Source organism: Crocodylus siamensis, chromosome 1 (genome assembly GCF_052110815.1).
Source record: "Crocodylus siamensis isolate JL-2025a chromosome 1, ASM5211081v1, whole genome shotgun sequence".
Taxonomy (NCBI): domain Eukaryota; kingdom Metazoa; phylum Chordata; order Crocodylia; family Crocodylidae; genus Crocodylus; species Crocodylus siamensis.
In genome coordinates this window covers 109,133,784-109,152,686 of record NC_143395.1, presented here as the reverse complement: position 1 = coordinate 109,152,686, position 18,903 = coordinate 109,133,784, and the positions used below count along the sequence as shown (strand labels likewise).

Here is an 18,903-nt window from a genome sequence, read left to right as displayed (position 1 = left end):
CAAAAAGCCTAAAACCTGCCTGTCTGCTGCTAAAATTTAAGTAGAAGAATCAGTTTCAGATCCCACCTATTCCTAACACTGCTGTAATAGAGAATATCCAAATCTGCCATAACGGATAATGTGGGGACACTGAATACATGAGACTCTCTGAAGTAGAGATGGGGAGGATGTGACTCTGTTACTGTATCTGTGGGCTGTGGGTTGTGGCCATCACAGACACAAAAACATGAAAAAATATATTCTTTGGAGCTGGGGTCTCTGCTCTGATCTTACTTTAACTTTTTTGGCTAATCAGAATAGTTGGAGATAAACCTAGAGAGAAAAGCAGCTGAGCAGCAACCCAACTTTAAGTTCAGCAAAGATGCATTAAAAAAAAAAAAGGACTGCCGTACCAGCATATAGTAATTAAGTGGCTGAAGTAAGGTGCGTACTAGAACTAAAAATCAGTTTCCTGAATCTCAAACTCATTTAAAAATTTACTGTAAATCTTATAATGCAGGGATGAGGCCTTTGAATTAGATAATGTAGGGATGCTGAGTACATGAGACGGTGCAGCGGGCTGGAGCATTCCAATTAGAACGCTCCAACAGACTCAATTTAATCAAGTCTTCTCCAATGCGTTCTAATCGGGACACGTCAGAGGGTGTGTAGAAGTCCCCTCAGTCACTAATGCAGTGAACTCCTAACTACAATACAGGTTTCCCTCACTATATGCTGTACATGCATTCCTGGAAAATGGCACATAACTCGAATTCACATAAAGGGAACCCACTCTCCAATGTAACAAATAGGGATACGTTCCAAGACCTTGACTGTACTGACCCCCCCAGAACCATTTCTTCCACTTTTACAAGACCATTTTGGTACTCATTAACAGCACAGTACACACAAGCACAGGGCACTATCATAATGGGGATGGCAACTACGGAAACATGTCACAAAAAGCAATGAGCACAGATCCACACAGGAGACTGTATTTTGGTGTGTGTCACTCTCAGAATGCACCGCACAAAGCAGCTGACTGCGGGCTTCTACCACACCAGTCGCATAAGAGTGAGTTTACCTCGCATATAACTAATTTTTGGTATAAAAAGTGTCGTTGCATAAGAGCGAATTCGCACATACAGAACGTAAAGTAACGGAAACCTGTAGGTAAAAACCTTTCCCAGGGCCTGGACAGACATAACATATGCAGGTGCCTTTTAAGTTCTTCAGTGCTTCAGGTGCCTTTTAAGTTCTTCAAAAGGTTAGCAGACATGCATATGTACCCTATGAAGTGCTCCAGAAATAGCCCTGGATGAAGGGACAGTTGTTTGAAACAGTTTCATTTATATAGTAATTCTGCATAATAGTAATAGTAACAATTTTAAAAAATAGTAATATTTTTTCCTTTAACATTTATTCAGTTTGTTACCCTGATTTAGTTCTTTTTTCCCACTCTGTTTACTATTGATAATTAATTATCAGATTTCTGCATAAAGAAGTATTGGATGTGAACTGAAAAGTTGATAGACTGTGGTGTAGTCAGTGTTTTTTCCTTTCTTTGCATGTGCAATGTAGGCCTCAATTGTATACTGAAAAAGGTTGCTTAGTAGTGAGTTATGAATCCACTACTTCCATCTAGTACTGGATGTGCGAGGTAGACATGTTCTTATAAGTAGTACGTTTGGAGACCTTAACAGTTCTGCTTGGCATGCCTCAGAAAACTGCATTTGCTTTTACAAACGCACTAAACCATTTTCATTCAGTTTTACATTCTACAGGGCAGCTATTTCACACCTGTTGGCTGGGCTTCCAAGACTTAAGCTTTCTATATGTGATGCAAGAAATTGAGGCCTGTAACCAGGGGCCTTTAAGTCTTCCATACTTTTTAAAGGCTCCTTGTCTATCTGAATACTTTACTAGGACCATCTGGATTTTTTTTACTTTTTCATTTTTTCATTTGATTACAGCTTTAGAGACACTCGAGTCATTCATACTTGGCAATAAGTCATACGGGCGTCACATTTTCCTGTATATATTTAAGCAAATAATTCAACTCTATTAAATCAGTTTGCTTAATAGAATCCATTTCTCAAAAACAGTGTGGTTTTGGGTAATCTTCTCAGCTCTCATGTTTATGTGTGCAGACTTCACGTGTTCATCAGTAGTACTTGCATCATTCTGAGACGGTAACATTTTCCTAGCAGGCTTTCAAGTTCGTTTAAGATAAAATGATACATTCCAAGAAAATTAATTCTCAAACAAAAGGTAACTGCGTAGCTTGAATTAAAAAACAAAGCATTAGGAAAAATTGAAGACACGGTGTATTGAATTGCATCAATGCCATATGATGGCTCTAAATAACCACATCCATTTCTTGCCCTATCAGTACTGAGGTTTTTCATCTGAATTTTCTTTGGAGAGAAACTGTGACGCAGTTCCATTTGTAGTTCTGATCGGTTCAACGTGCTTTGAACAGATTTATTTTTAACATTTATAACCACCATAAAGAGTAAGCTATCACTTCCTTTTTTTTCCCTTTTCTTTTTTGTATACTTTGCAGTTTAAAATAGTACTGTTTAAGGAAAGGTGACTACTAATGCAGTAGGGTAGAGGTGATAAACACTCCCCATGCCCCAAGGCTCCTCATAGGCTGGATCCATGACCAAGCAGTGTGGGCCTGGCAGCAGCAGGGTTGGAGGTGGAAGTAGCAAGGGCCAGTGATGGAGGCAGTGGGGCAAGCAACTGAGTGACACAGGACGGGTGGGGCAGTGACAGGACCACTCTTACTCGCCCTTGCTCCTGCTGCCAGGGGTCATATCCAGCAGGACCCTGGGCCTGGACTCCATGGCAGGCCCTGCCCCCTATGTTCCCTGACCCCCCCAGTAGCCTCGTGGACTGGATGGAACAATTCTGTACCCATGCAGTAGAAAATAGATCTGAATTTGTTTCACCTTACAACTTTTATTTTGTAATTATTTCTACAGTTCTGTAAACATGTACTCCCTTAGGAAGACCACTTGTGTCACAATCTGCTGTGGCCGTTTTTTCCACCCAGAGTCTTTCTTTAATTTTCTCAGGTTATGTTTTGAAAGGGGACTGTTTCTTCTGCTTTCAGGCTCATCTGCTGCTGGTGATCCCATATGGTCTGGCCATTCTCCGCCCCCACATCAAGAAAACTGGGTCAGTTTTGCAGATACCCCACCAACCAGTACTCTTTTAGCCATGCATCCTGCTTCTGTCCAGGTGTGACATTTTATTGGTATTCATTTGATTTGCTTCATTCAAATTAGTGTTGCAATCCATCTTTTCCATACTTTCACTGCGGACTCATGCTGTGGTTCATATTCACTATGTGGAGATAAGAAATCTGTTCTCTTTCCTATTTACCTATAACAAATATTTTTTGGTTTCGTTGAGTTACATGCTAACTCTTTTTACCTAGGAAAACTTTAATTGAAAATTTGGTAACTTTTGAAGAACTAAACTCTAAAAAAAAATTTTAAATCGGGAGTATTTGTGCTTAGCTTTCTCTGCATAGACCTCCATACCTTTTTGTTGCTTACATATCTGTAGCCACTTCTCCCCATTTATGTGTGGAAAATGCATCTAGCTTAATAGTTCTAAATATGCAATCTGCCAACAGCTTCTTGCAACATATAGTTTCTGCAGCATATAATCATGTTTTAATTTTTGGAAGGCAAATAGTTTAGAAATAATGGCAATCCATTGGTCATTTTAGATAGATAATACTGAGGAAAAAATGTTTCGTTACAGGATCAGACAACAGTACGAACTGTAGCATCAGCTACAACTGCAAATGAAATTCGTAGGCAATCGAGTAGTTATGATGATCCCTGGAAAATAACTGATGAACAAAGGCAGTATTATGTAAATCAGTTTAAAACCATTCAACCTGATCTAAATGGATTTATTCCAGGTGAGTTCTTTAAAACAATAATAGGTACGGCAGTTCTGTATTTATAAAGGTAACTTCTTGGTGGATATGGATTTATGTATTATTTTGTAAGAAGGCCCTGAAATTACTAAATTTTTGGTACAGCACAACTCCAGTGGATTTAAAAACTGGATCTTGAACTCAGTTTGTATGCAAGCTTAACCCCTTTAATTAGTACAGTTCTCTTGTTTTAATTGATTTTATTATATAATTTGAGATCTTTAGTTCTGTAAGGATGGAATAAATATTAAACAAAATGTTTTAATATTCCAGGGTCTGCAGCTAAAGAATTTTTTACCAAATCAAAACTACCTATTCTTGAACTTTCTCACATTTGGTAAGTGTGAAGTGTCACTAGTGGAGGTGGCTATTTTGAAGAACTACGATCTATTTCATGTTAGGCCTGAACTCTTGACAGGTCTTTTTCTCCTCCTTTTAAAAAAATGTCACTCGTACCAAACATTACTGCTATGAGGCTCAATCCTATTCCAGTTTAAGACAGATTTTGCATTTTCCATGGATTTCAATGTTATTCTGGGACTGTATCCCTTCTTACCATAGAACTAGAGTTGACAGAACAGTATTAAGTGTTCACACAACTAAATATCTGGTTTGAAATCGCATGGATTAAGGTAGAAATTGCTTATGCATGTTTCATTTAGTTACACATGCTTCTGGGTAAATTTGTGATAAAAGTCCTACTGACTTAAACACAATGCTTACCCTTCATTTCAACCTGGAATGATTGCCACACTGTTAGACACGATCATTTAAATGACTTGTCTGGAACAGATTTGGTCTCCTTCATAATTGTTCAGACAGATTAAATTTTGGATTCCAGTTTATAACTTTCCCCATTAAATGAAATATTTCAGTTGCCACATACCTGTGGTACATAGAAGCTGAACAAAATTGCTTCTGTATACTCTGCCTCTAGCTTGGTGCTAATAGCACTGTGCAGAACAGCTGGAAACAGACAGAGAGAACTAAAGGCCCAGGCAATGTAAGTGTAAATGAGTTAAGCCTAGTCATTAACTTTTAGCCATGTCATTAAGAAGGGCTTATTTTTGTTAAAGAACATTCAATGCCTAGTACTGTAGGTATGTGAAGTACAAACATGGTAAATGGACCTATAAAACATAAGCATTTAATGGTCCTCCAGACAGGGGAACAAAAGTGCATACACTTAAAATGGCCCAGAGAGGAATTTGATTTTATTTATAGTAAGTTTTCCTTCTAGGGAACTGTCAGATTTTGATAAAGATGGCGCATTGACACTGGATGAGTTCTGTGCTGCTTTTCATCTGGTAGTTGCTAGGAAGAATGGCTATGACTTGCCTGAAAAACTACCTGAAAGTTTAATGCCCAAACTGATTGATTTGGAAGATTCAGCAGGTAAGATGTGTTGCTAAAGAGAACCTTTGTGTGTCCAGGTGAAAGTACAATTAAGGTTACAGAAATAATAGCAAGTATTTGCAGGTTTATCAAATAGACTTACTAGAATGTTTTAACTACTTTTCTACTGTTATATTAAAAAGCCCACTCTCTGAATAATGGACCATGTTTACGATAGAATAATCCAAGTGCTTTTATGATTTAGGACCCAGAGTTCAATTTTAAAAAATGTTGCAGATATTTGGGAGTTTTGAAGCTTGCAGTACCTGGAGTTCTGCAGGTATAACTGTACGGACACTTTATAACAAAGTAACTGTGGTGTTCAGGTTCTTGAAGGTGGCTTAAGCTTAAAAGGAAAAATGTCCACATACAAGGTTGTTGAGGAATAGCTTTTGTGATGTAATCTGAATAAGTTTTCAGAAGTTAGATGAGCACTATCTCAATTTGAAAAAAATGGAACTTGTACCCGTAAGTCTTGTAGGTACTTTGAAAATTTTCCCAGAACCAGTATGAGGGGAGAAGGAGTAGTTTTGGAGTTAAAGCACAGGACAAAGTGTAAGGAGATCCAAATTCTGTTCCTGGCTTTGCCACAGTGGTAAGCCACTTAATCATTATGTGCCTGTTTTCCTATCCATAGAATGGACTGCTTACTTGGCAGAAATGTGATGAGTCCTGTTCATTAATATTTGTTAAACACTCGGATGTCGCTGAGTGGAAAGCATAAAAGTAAAAAATGGTTTTGTGCCCATTTTTGCCTACTTTATACTGTATAAAGAAGACCCAATTTTATATTCTAAAATTTTACTTTAGAAATAGCAAGCTTGCCTTGAGTGCTGCTTTCATTTTTTTTGTGTTTTGTTTTGATGGAGGACTTTATTTAACAGGTTAAGGACTATGGAGTTGACTTGAAACTTAATATGACGTTTCATCTGAGTCTGAAAATGCTTACCAGAATGGAAAATATTACTCACATTCTATAGATGAGGAAACTGAAAACCATGGTCCATATAGAGTAAATGGTGGCACCTAAGTCTGCTCCCCTCTTCCCCCTTTGGACCGTGTTGTCTCCCACTGTAGAAGTGCCAAAAACTGGATTGGGAATTTTCTCACCCTTTATTTGAGGTGCTATTTTATTGAATTTGTAATAGTTCTTGCCCTTACAACTGCTGTTACTATATCCAAAGAGTTTGTTAAATCCTGAGAGGAAATGTTTCAACTATACTTCCTCCTTACTAGTGACACGTCTTCATAGTTTACCAGTTCGTTATTCTTCACAAAAATGATTAGATTTATCAGTTAAAGCCTTTCAAGCCACCTTTTATAAGTCCTAAAGAATTAAAAAGGATATTGACTTAATTTGTATTTCTTAATAGTATTAGTTATGCTGTAGCCATGATGATCTAGGGGTATGCAAGAGGTAAGCATTTCTTAGGGTGCTGCCTTTTATTGGACCAACTGCATAGCTGGGATAGAGTAACACAAGTGAATTGTCTGGCTCTATCCCAACTGTGCAGTTGATCCAACAAAAGATCACCCTAAGAAGCCCTTGCCCCTCATAATTCCTGAACCACTCAACTACAACATCACTCTAGCAATACCATAACATCCAAGTTATCACAATCCACATCTTACAATGGAAATTCCACAACTTAAAAAAAAAAAGAAACTAGACTACACAGCAATATCTTTCTAAGCCCATGCAAGAAACATAAGAAAGACCTGATGAACATCTTGCATTTGAAAGCTTGCCTAGCTCTATCCTAACTATGCAGTTGGTCCAACAAAAGATACCAATCTTTTATGGGACCAGCTGTGGAAAAATCCTTGCCTCTTGCATACTTCTTAATAGCCCATTTAAATGACAGTAGCAAATTTCACTTTGGCTATCTTTGCTTTAGGAAGTAAATTTAGCAATTGGATTGGAATACTGTTTTCCTTAGTGCATCTAAATGGCAGTTTTTTAATCCTTGTAAGTGGCATTTTTGGTACTTATGCCCACATTGTAGTTCTGTTTCCCTTGGACTGTGAATGTGTAACCTTGTGCACTTAGCCTATAGTGCATGCTCAGCCTATGCACTAGCTGGGTGGGGGAGACAGTTGTGGAGAAGGGAAACCATGCCCCATTTTAGCCCAGCAGTTGAGTAGTTGGGGCACTTCCCCAAGGAACTAGAGATTCAGATTCAAGGACCCACTCACCCAGAAGGGATTTGAATTTGCATCTCTGACTTTCTGCACTCCTTTTAAAGTTGGCTCCCTAGGTAGTGGAGAGAGAGAAATGGGGCTGGGAAGTATTTTGTCTTGTGACTATTAAGTGCAAGCAGCAGTAGCTCCAGGTCAAGAGGTCTGGAGAGGGGACTGAATAATACCCATCTTGTAGCTTGGTAGTTAGAGCACTGTGCTGGAAAGAGAGAGCTAACTGCAAGCCCCTTTTAGTAAGGTGGGCTTAGAACCTGGGGGCACCTATAAACATGTCAGCCGTCTACTCCACCAGGTGCTAATTAGCACACCACGGAGCAGGCTCAGTTAATTGAAATTAATTAAGCCTGCTGGAGGGTGCTAATTAACACTCTCCAGCAGCCTCCTATCCCATGTATTCAGTGTCCCTGTGCTTCAAAATGGCAACAGGAGCACTTCAACTAAAGCGCATCAAACAAACTTTAAAGCACCCCCGCTGCCATTTTCAAGCATAAGACACTGAATACACATGATGCTGTGGGTGCTTCAATTAGAGCAGCTCTCTGAGTGCCAGTCTAACTAAAGTGCTCCCCCTCAACCCCACCATGTAGCATGTGTACAGATGCCCTGGATTCCTGGCTTACAGGGAAAGTGTCCTAGCTACTCAATTCTTAAGGCTAAAACATAGAAGCCTTCCCCCCCCACCCCCATGCTTTTTCTGGGACGTGTGTATACATCACTGCATACCTTCCTGACCAATGTAGTTCATCATGCATGTTCAGTCTACACATGCATGTTTACACATCCACACTACAAAAGTGATAGAATCATGATCTTTCCACAGGTGCCAAAACTCGACTTTTACAACTAGAAAACTGCCATTTAGATGGAAACAGCGAAACAGAATTCCACACTTAGTTTTATTATAGCTTCATAGAAAGTCAGTTTCTTGTCTTGTGCACATCTACTAGAGCATATCAAGTAGCTGCTTTATGCTGGTTCTGTAATTTTTATGATAGAGACTATAAGCCTAAATGACAGATATTTTACCTATTCTTAAAATAATTTCTGAGACTAAAAATTTGTCTTTATTAAACCATTTTCTTAGTTGTAGCTTGGCCCAAAATATGAAGGGGTTGCTTTTTATTTGCACACCAGCAAACCACAAATTATTTTCCTTTACTATAGCTATGCACATTACTTTGGGCACAACCTAGCAAAATGTTATGTATTCTGAATCACCATTTTTCAGTATTTTCTCTTATGAGTTAAAATTTGTCAAAATTCTTTGTTAGAATGAATTAGATGATACAAGTCTCTTTAAAACTCTGCTAGTGTTCACTGTTTGGTTAAAAATACTTTCTAGTGGTACAGGTGTTCCCATACTGGAAAGGGAATAATCGCTATTAGTATAAAAATGTACATTAATTTTTCAACTGGCATAACTATTTAAGTAAAAAAGTCATGCCCCTAATCGAAACATTTTTGCAGCAGTCTGCAGGTTAACCCGAAACATGTAAGTTCACTAATCTAAAATGTCACTATTAGTTGTTTTCATGAAGTGTCAAGTGGAATCCCAAACTGGAGAAAAGCTGCTTCCAGGTTAAAAAAATAAACATTGAAAAGAAGCTGCACTTAATTAACTATGTTCAATATTTAAAGGCTACATTCCATGTAAATTAGTTAATGGTAGAGTTTTATACAGTTAGTGTGGTTCTGTACATAGTACTGGTGGCTGTTGTAAAGAGCGGAAACTCTTGTGACAAATTGTGAGAGACTGCTGTTTCAAGCAGTCAGTTCTGGATCTAGTCAGCTGGGCTTAGACGTGCTTGTGAAGTCCTCATGCTAGATGCTAGCATAGGGAGTCACATTAGCATGGTGAAAGTATTTCTTTTAGCCTTTGTGGAATAAAGTCTCTTTTAAAAAAAAGGGGGATGGGCTCAGAATATGTTACTGATGAAACAAAATGAAGTAAATTGAGATGGCAACAAAAGTCCAAGTTTCTAATATAGGTGTATTTAAGCCTCATTTATATTAATTTGAGATGAGCCATTTTCGTTTATATGGTAGGTCACATTAATGTATATAATTTTTCCACTAGAGTAATGAATAGAGTTTTCATGGAAGTCACATTTCAGCAAAGTTTTGTTTTTAGCAGCCTACTTAGAATGTAAAAAGGTATGATAGTTGAGTGTAGCTTGCTAAGTATACTTACATTTGTGCAAAATGAAATGCCTCTCAAAGAATACACTCTTGGGCTGGAGACATTAATATACTCTGTGCAAGACCAGCTCAGTGGAACCTTAATTTTGACAGAGGCTCCTAGATACCACATAATATGAAGAATAAATAACAGACCCTAAAAGCTATTTAAAATAGTCAGCTGCTTGAATAACATCTGTTTCTTTCCCTCTTTGATATTAATTTAAGCTTTTCATCTTTTGTTTCAAGGCTTTAAATTATGATATCCTTGTGATATCTGTTTTTCCTTAATACCTTTCATCTTAATTTCTCATGCTGCTAGTCTCTGTGCTTGGAATGCTCTACATTTACGTGTTGGTTACAAGCCATTGACTAAATTTCTTCCTGAAACACACTGCATAATCATATCTGTGTTGGATCATGAAGTACATTAAAAATTCAGTTTAATCTGATGCTTTCCATGCTTGAATTTAATCTTTGCCTGGTCATGTTGAGTATTTTCTAAATACTCAATATCTAGATAACAGTCCAGAGAACAGAGGTGTCAGAGATCCAGCCCAAGGGACCCTGTTGTTCGACCAACAGTGCTGCCTGTGGGTCTCAGAGTTGACCCACACAGCATGCAGTGCATGCTGAATTGTCCATACATGTTGCCTGGGGGGCTAATCTGGAACACACTGCTCACAACCCCTGGCCTGGGCCAGAATGCACACTGAATCCAGCCTGTGTGGACTGGCCCTGGACCATTCACTCACCCAGTCCATGGTGCTTGAGTTTGACACCCCTGCCCTAGAGCATAGATTACTTTTGTCTTTGGTATACCACTAAGAACAAGGAATTAGAAATATGTAAGAGCAAGGAAATAAAATGAAAAGTAAAAGCTGTCTTTTCTAATTTTATATTGTAAAAATACACAGTAAAATTCCTTGGGTACATTTAAATTTACACAGATTGTGGCCTCAGAGCTCTATAACAATCCTACAGTACCTTCTTTTCTTATCGATTTAATATTTTCTCTCCACATGAGTAACTCAGGGTGCGTAACTGTTTTCCTTGCAGTAGCTCCAGTGAGGTCGCAGGACCACATTGTGTTAGAGGTTATACAAGTTAATAAGATAATCTCTGTTCTGATGACCTTCAAAGGTGGTGGTGATGATAAGAACAAACAGTAAAAATGTGAAGAAAGGAAGATGTGGCTAAAAATATGAAGACTAGGTCACAGGGTAGATGTGTGAACACAATATGTTGCAAGATGGGCTATTTTTTTATCCCTGCAGTTCATTGTGGTAGTGGCAGTTGCCTTGTTTTGAAATTTTATGGCTTGGCATTGAAATGTGAACCAGTTTAGATTTCAGTTCCTATTAGATGAATAAAAATGTTAATATCTTCCTCAGAAAATCACCTTTGCGTCAAATTACTGCAATAACGCCATTTTCTTATAAGAAAAGGAAACTAAATCTGTTCCTTTCCAGACTCCCTTTGGAAGTAGCAGTTTTTGTTTATGGCCCATAGATGTGAAGATATGAAACATTTTCATCAATATAACATTTCTGGAGGGATTTATCTTTAATTTCTACCTATTTTACAAAGCCAAGTGCAATAAATCAGAGCAAATTAACAATATTTTATGGCTAACTGAAATAAACATTTGCTGCTCTTCGGGCATTTTCCTCAAGTTTACCTACTGTGAATATGCACTTTTAAAATGTTTTAAGTGCCATCTTCAGTCTAAAAGTCAGTATCAATCATTTCAGTTAGCTGAACAGATTATAGGTAAAATTATAATGGCTTAATATTAAAATATGATCATCTTTTGACTTGTCAGTATTAAAAATTTCTAACTGTGATGGAGATCATATTTTCCTAGATGTAAATTTATTGGAAAAATACTAATTTCATTTTTCAAAGATTTGTAAATGTGGATATCATTGTAAAAATAGTAATAATTATTTTAAGACAAAATATATACTAATTATTGCACTACCGGAATCTTAAGTTTTCTCCTTAATAGCCTTATCCATGCAGATCCACATTATTAGTATGTCTTAAAATGGGAAACACAAAACCAGTTCTTAACAGTAAAGGGTATCTCTAAACTAGAGACAAAAGGCAGAATTATGTAAAATTCTCTAGTTTAAGCCTTCTAAAATCTAGGCTTTTCAAATTTATGATGTAGGTATCATGCTGTCCTTTTGGATTTAGGTATGTTAACAACAGAAGGAAAGCAGCATATACATTTGTATTCTCAATAGTCAGTAGTTTTTGTTGGGTTTCTTTATGAGTCTTTTGACCTAAAAATGAAAGGTGCATCCTAATCTCAATGTGAAGGAATTTAATGGTATTGAGGACTGTGTTTATGTCCATGATACAAATCTCTATGATTCAAACAACATGTATAGTTCAGTTAGCTGCATGTTTGTTAGAGACTTATCCGAGGTCATCTTTATTCAGATAGTCAAGGGATAGCCAGGAAAACATAACTAATGTCATCTATTCATATACAGTGTTCAGACTTAACAAATGGCTGTCTTTTATAACAGGTAGGAGCCCCAGGCACGGACCAGAACACCATGGTGATTGGTAGTGCTGTGCAGTGAATGTGAAAGTATTCTCTTTATCAGTGATCCATGCATTTGCCCATGGAACAGAAAACACTTGGCTAATAACCAAGGACCTTGGTTTTCTCTGATTTAAAAAATCACAAATTTTCTGATGAAAATCGCAAATTCTCTGACAAACCCCCCAAATCCGTTATTAAAATTAAAAGCCCCCTGAAGCAACCCTGCCCTTCTTGTGCCTCTTGCCCCTACCTGCAGCTCCTGCCCCCTAGGCCTGCTGGAGGGGACCCGCAGCTGCCAGGGCCCCAAGTCTGCAGAACCTTGCCCCCAACAGCAGGCAGCTGCAGCAGAAGTAGCTTGGAGCCCACTCCCCCACTGCTCTGCCTGCTCAGGCAGGGGCGAGGCCAGCTCCTGGCTCCTCCTAGCCCTGCCGGTGCCCCCAGCCGTGACCTGTGACCTCCCAGCCCTGCCAGAGGGGTCCCCAGCCCCCTGCAAACCCCATTTACCTCACAGGCTCCAGCAGAAGAGTCAGGCTGAGCTGAGTGGAGTAGAGCTGTGGCTGAGTGAGTCTCAGGCCCCACCCTCCCCCTCTGGGCATGGCTGGGATTTCCCACCTTGTTTGCAAACAGCTTTTGCAGGCTGGAGCTCAGCCAGCCTGCACTGCTGTTTGCAAAAGCAGGAAATTGGCGGGTTTCTCTGTTAAAAGGAAAAATCCACATTTTCTCTGATTTAAAAAAAAAGGGGGGGGAATCCATGGTTTTCTCTTTTTCTGTGGGAAATGGAAAACCTGGATCTCTGCTGATAACTAGGCTCTAAAACTCATGCCATGATTCCATTAGGAACATTTTTCCAGTATAAGAGTTAACTAGTAGAAGTATTTAGTACCAGCAGTTCCCCTAATGGTGACTTAGCTCATGGTGAAAAAAACCTTTTTTGCCAGTATAACTTGGATCCATTTTCTAAATAGAACAGATTGTCTGCTAAAGGACTCTGGGGTGAAACTTTTATCAGAGTCCTAATAAACATAGCCATGCCAGCAAAATTACCCTATTTGCTTGTAGACTACTTGCAGTTTTTCCTCAGAATCAGCCCTCCAGAATTGGTATGCATATCTTAAGTGGGGAAGCTGACTTCTCTTTGGGGTAGAAGCAGGATGGAATAAGGCAAGCAGATGCTGTGATGTGGTGCTGCCAAGATGGCTGCCACTTCTTCCTGTGGTTGCAAAGAGCAGGTGACTGGTTCAGTGTTAGCTACTGGTCAGCCCTGGCCCGAACACCACCTTTGCCCAGTTCTGTGCACTGGGATCCAGCACTTGATCTAGGGTGTGGGGTCTGGGGCTCTTCATGGGTCCAGAAATTTTGGCACTGGGGAAGTGGTACCAGTGCTCTTGCACTACCAAATTTCTAGACCTGTGAGGAGCTCTGAGGGCTGAATGACACAGCACTGTGGACTGCAGTTGGAGAAAAGAAGCAAATCTTGTCACTGCCCTTGCAAGGGGCTGGGGCCTAGCCTTGTTGCTGTTCTGCCATACCAGGAAGATCCTGCTGCCTCACCCAGACTGGGTGTTTTCAGGAGGACTTGTTCTGTCACACAGTCAGTGAGCCCTCACCATTCAACTCTGAAACAGTGTTTTTTTTTCCTCCAGATTTTGCCTTCCAAAAACAAGTTTCATGTTTTAGTTGGTGGCATCTGGTACGTAAGAAAATACAGTAACAATAAATACATGTACCACCTGTGGGACTGCTAGTATATTTCCACCAGTAGAGTTCTTGTGTAGAAACAGCAGCACTGGTGAAGTAAAAGAAGATAGGCTGGTAAAATTATTTTGATAATATAACATTTTTATACTAAATGTTCCTGCTGACACAGTATATTGCTTAGGGATCACACCTCTTTACACACATGACTGGCATCGTTATAACAAAAACTTATGTAGACCTGTATACAAAGAGTCATCTGTATGAAATCTTACCCTCTGTATTGTTGCTGAACCAGGGAACAGTCTTGTGTTTCAAAGACTTATCATTAACCATTTATATTCCAGTAGCTTTATTTTCAGATTATAATTTGTGTAGTACCTTTTTAATTTCAAAATTTACAATATCTGTTGCATTAAACCCATTCTGATAAGAATGTTTCTGTTAATACTGCAAGCTAGGTTTGTTTTCTGTGAATGCTGATACAAGTTAAGAAATGTAGCCTTTACCTACCTTATGAGAAATGAAATCCACATAAGAATTATAATTTCCTTTACCAAGTGATGCTTGCTTTTTTATGCCATATTTACTCACATACCATACAGCCCCCAAGTAAGACACATGCCTTGTTTTGGGAAGGCAGAATGAAGAAGAAAAGTTTCTTCTAGAATGCTAGCCAGCTCAGCATGAGTGCACCATGGTCAGTTGTTCCCAGTTCAGTGTCACTCTTCCAAAAGTTGTTGCAAATTTAGCAGTGCCTGTAAGAGGGTGAAACACTCTAGTTATAGCTAGAGTGGATGATACTGGTGAGTGGACTCTCAGGTCACCCTTCATGGGGCCCCTAGCGGCCATTCTGGAGCCCTCCTCTCTCCCTTCTGGCATGGAAATCAATTTCCTTGCTAAAAACATTCATGGAAGGCTAATCTGGGAGAGAAAGGTGTGTATGATGTACAAGTAAATACAGTATCATCAGGAAACCATTTTTACCTTTAAACTTACTCTGATGTTGCTGTGTACTTAACAATGTAATATTAAGAGAAACCCTAACACTTAAGATCAAATAAGTTACAGACAGCAGCTGATGCTTAATCAATGCATCTGAAAAAAATTAATTAATATTATTAATATTGATAGCGTTTGTATTAAAATAATGTGTATTTTTATTTTTTGTGATATTAAACAGAAGGCAGAGGCAAAATAATCTGATTCAAGGCCTAGTTTTTCAAGAGGATTCTGAGACAGTGTTATTTAATAGTTAAAGCCTGGGATTCCAGAGTGAAAAACTCTTCAGAATTTTCTCTTGGCCACTATTTCTTGTTTACTTGGACAAGTCACCTACAGAATGAAGGATAACTAAATATTCCATGAGACATCAGCAGTTTGTCAAACAGCAAGATTAATGAAATACATTATTTTGGTTTATAGTGGTTCCTGTCGTTTCAGAAGTTGGGGATCAAGCTGGTGAGGTAGGTTACTCCAGCTCTCCAGCAGAAGCACCTCCAAGCAAGTCTCCATCAATGCCATCCCTAAACCAGACCTGGCCAGAACTGAATCAGAGCAGTGAGGTTAGCAAAAGCTTCCTTTTTATTTTAGAAGTATTTAACTGCCAAAGTCCAGTAACTGAACTGTGTGTATCCATATTTCCAAATGTAAAGAATGAAAACTGCAAAGTAAATTCATTACTCTTTCTCCTGAATTTTATATATATTACGCAAGATTTATAATATTTTTAATAAACCACAGTTCAGTAGAAATAGAGTGGAAATATATGTTACCGCTGAAGAATAATGGTGGTTATATACAGATTACCTTTTGAAATCAGAGCTAATTACTGACTAATCTTTGTTAATTTTGCTTATATTGTACATCACTTACACTCTGTTTTATCATCCAGTTAAACAGAAAAAAATCTCCACTTAAGCCATATAAAATGCGTCTAATATTGAAACCTACCAAAGGTAGGAATTTCTTATCACAGCTGTGTTCTTGCATTTAAAAGCCCTTAAGCAAGAGTCTTTTGTCTAGATGAGTTTTAAGCATCCCTGGTTGACCTACTTTCATAGATCTGGCAATCAGCATAGGACACGTGATGATATAAAACAGTTAAAATGATTTGAGCTAAAATGGAAAACATTTTAAATGATGCTAAATATTCTAAAGGCTACTGTAAATAGTTTCCGTGTAACATATAAGTTCAGTGAATCAGGGGAAAATGTGCTGTCTGTACAGTACTAAACACTCAGGGCTATGGACCATGGCTGGTGCTTATAGATTCTACCAAGATGTAAGCAGGATATCGGATGTAATTTTTCTTCATTTGGCACAGAAAAATATTGAAAATACTCATTATTGCATGGAACTACAATAAGATAGAAGACAGCTTAAAGCTTTAAACTACTGTTAGCCTGTAAAGTTTTTTTGGCCTGTATCAGGGCTGTGCCACCAGTGGTTCACATGTGACTGGAAGAGATTAACTTGAGGCTTGCAGGCTCTTGTCCGGCCTCTGCTCCTTCCACTGTTTTGCTGCCATGCTGTCTCTCCCTCATCCAGTTTCTGCTTCCTGACCTCTCCCTGAGGGTAGGGCAGCACAGCCCACACAGCCTGGCCTCTCCCCCTTCCCCAGCCTGTGAGGGAGGAAAGGAGAAGAGCTGTGCAGCATGTGGCCCCTGGTTGCTCAGAAGTTGGACAATCCTAACATATAGGAAATGCTAAAATTGAAAATGTTTACAAAGTGTGATAGCATAAAAGAAATGCAGCCCTGCAGAAGTTTAGCCTCATAAGTACAAAGTAGTATGATGTTAAAGCAGTCTTAATTAATAGTTGCACAGTCTGCATTCATGCAAGCATTGGTGTCTGGTGCCTCTTGAGTAAGGGGGGGCATGTCAACCCTCCCCCCCGATACCAGTCAGTGACCGACATCTGATCCCATTGGATGCCCACCCTCCCCCCTCAGTTGCTGATCCCACTGGCCTGGGGAGGGGAGAGGGTTCCTGACAGCCAATTATGTGGCCAATTTCACTCACCATAAAAGCGGCCACACCGGAACTCCTGCAACCACTTCTGGAAGTGGCATGGCCACTTCTGCTGGTGGCCCCACTCCCCAGCCAGCATTTGCAGGGGGGGGCACTGGTGCTCCTGCCTGCCCCCCTGCCCACTGGCTAAACAGGGAGCGTGGCTGGATAGGGGGTGCACGTGCACCCCTGTGTACCCTCTATGCATTGCCCCTGCACGCAGGATAGAGTAATGAGATTTCCACACAACACTGTTTGTGTGGGAGAGAGAGGACCCCATGCATGGTAATCCTGCAGACATTTAAAACAAAAAAACAGCACTTTAAAATCCACACATCCCTGCATCGAAGCCAGTACATGACCAGCAGAGGCAGTGCATTAGTTGGACCTGGCTTGCCTGACATCTATATAGATCGGGCACTATAGTGGGGCTTTTGGCACTTTTATCTAATAGTTGATTGAATCAGCTTGAGGTAAGTGCCAAAAAGCCCTGCCAAAGCACCCAGACTATACAGACACTGCAGAGCCAAGTCAAAATAACATGTCGCTACTTCCAGTAAAGTTTGGTTTTCGGGGGGAGGGGTTAATACCTGCAAGCAGCTACAGTCTCCATTTGCCTAGGGCAATGGTCTCTAAACTTTTTTGATTGCGCACCCTTATCAGTAAAAAAATTTTGAGCGTGCACCCTCAGTATATGTATATTTATAGAAATAGAAGTTCTAATATTGTCTTCCTGCACTCCAGTGGATCGTCTTGCGCACCCCTTGGAGACTACTGGCCTAGGGTATAGAATTGTCTATTAGTCTTTATTCAAGTCTGGGGAGTGAGAGGGAGTCATATACAGTCTGTCCCCCCTCCTTCATAGATTTCATAGACATTAGGGCTAGAAGGGACCTCGGGAGATCGAGTCCAGCCCCCTGCCCAAAGGGCAGGAAGTCAGCTGGGGTCATAGGATCCCAGCAAGATAAGCATCCAATTTACTTTTGAAGGTGTTCAGTGTAGGAGCTTGAACCACCTCCGCTGGCAGACTGTTCCAGACCTTGGGGGCTCGGACAGTAAAGAAATTCTTCCTTATGTCCAGCCTGAAACGGTCTTGCAGGAGTTTGTGACCGTTTGACCTCGTCATCCCTTGGGGCGCTCTTGTGAACAAACGTTCCCCCAGATCCTGGTGGTCACCCCTGATAAACTTATAGGTGGCCATCAGATCACCCCTGAGCCTATGCTTTTCCAGGCTAAAGAGTCCCATGGCTCTCAGCCTGTCATCGTAAGATCTGTTTTCCTGACCTCTGATCATGCGCGTGGCTCTCCTCTGGGCTCTCTCAAGCTTCTCCACATCCTTTTTGAATTGTGGAGCCCAAAACTGGACGCAGATCTCCAGCTGCGGCCTCACCGAGGCCGAGTACAAGGGGAGAATGACGTCCTGGGATTTGCTCGAGAAGCATCTATGGATGAAAGCCAGTGTTTTGGTCACTTACTAGCCGCAGCATCGCATTGCAGGCTCATGTTCATCTTGTGGTCAATGATGACCCCCAAGTCTCTTTCTTCTGTACTGCTATCCAACGTAGCACTGCCGAGCCTATAAGGAAGCTGCAGGTTTTTCCTCCCGAGGTGGAGAACCTTGCATTTTTTGGTGTTAAACACCATGAGGTTCTCGTCTGCCCATTTGCTGAGCTTGTCCAGGTCAGCCTGGATCACCCGCCTGTCTTCTGGCGTGGATGCTTTACCCCAAAGTTTGGTGTCATCGGCGAACTTGGCCAGTCCACTCCTGACTCCAGTGTCCACATCATTAATGAAGATGTTGAACAGTATGGGTCCAAGGACAGAGCCTTGAGGGACCCCGCTGGTCACAGGGCACCACGATGAGTGACTGCCATCAATCACAACCCTCTGGGTCCGACCACGAAGCCAATTTCCCAGCCAGTGGA

The 18,903-nt window shown here is 40.2% G+C and overlaps 1 protein-coding gene across 6 annotated transcripts in view; it reads left to right on the top strand.

The window, feature by feature from the left end:
• The window catches only part of REPS1 (RALBP1 associated Eps domain containing 1), a 104,995-nt gene that overhangs the window by 60,385 nt on the left and 25,707 nt on the right, over nt 1–18,903 (top strand). For 4 of the 6 annotated variants that reach the window (XM_090040432.1, XM_090040423.1, XM_090040415.1 and 1 more), the window contains exons 5-9: nt 3,101–3,228; nt 3,760–3,922; nt 4,214–4,277; nt 5,181–5,335; nt 15,411–15,532. In XM_090040432.1, the coding sequence (XP_089896558.1) occupies nt 3,101–3,228; nt 3,760–3,922; nt 4,214–4,277; nt 5,181–5,335; nt 15,411–15,532 (632 nt within the window). Of the gene's footprint in view, nt 1–3,100; nt 3,229–3,759; nt 3,923–4,213; nt 4,278–5,180; nt 5,336–15,392; nt 15,533–18,903 lie in introns of all 6 variants that reach the window. The other 2 variants (XR_016441478.1, XM_090040400.1) reach the window with 1 other exon arrangement.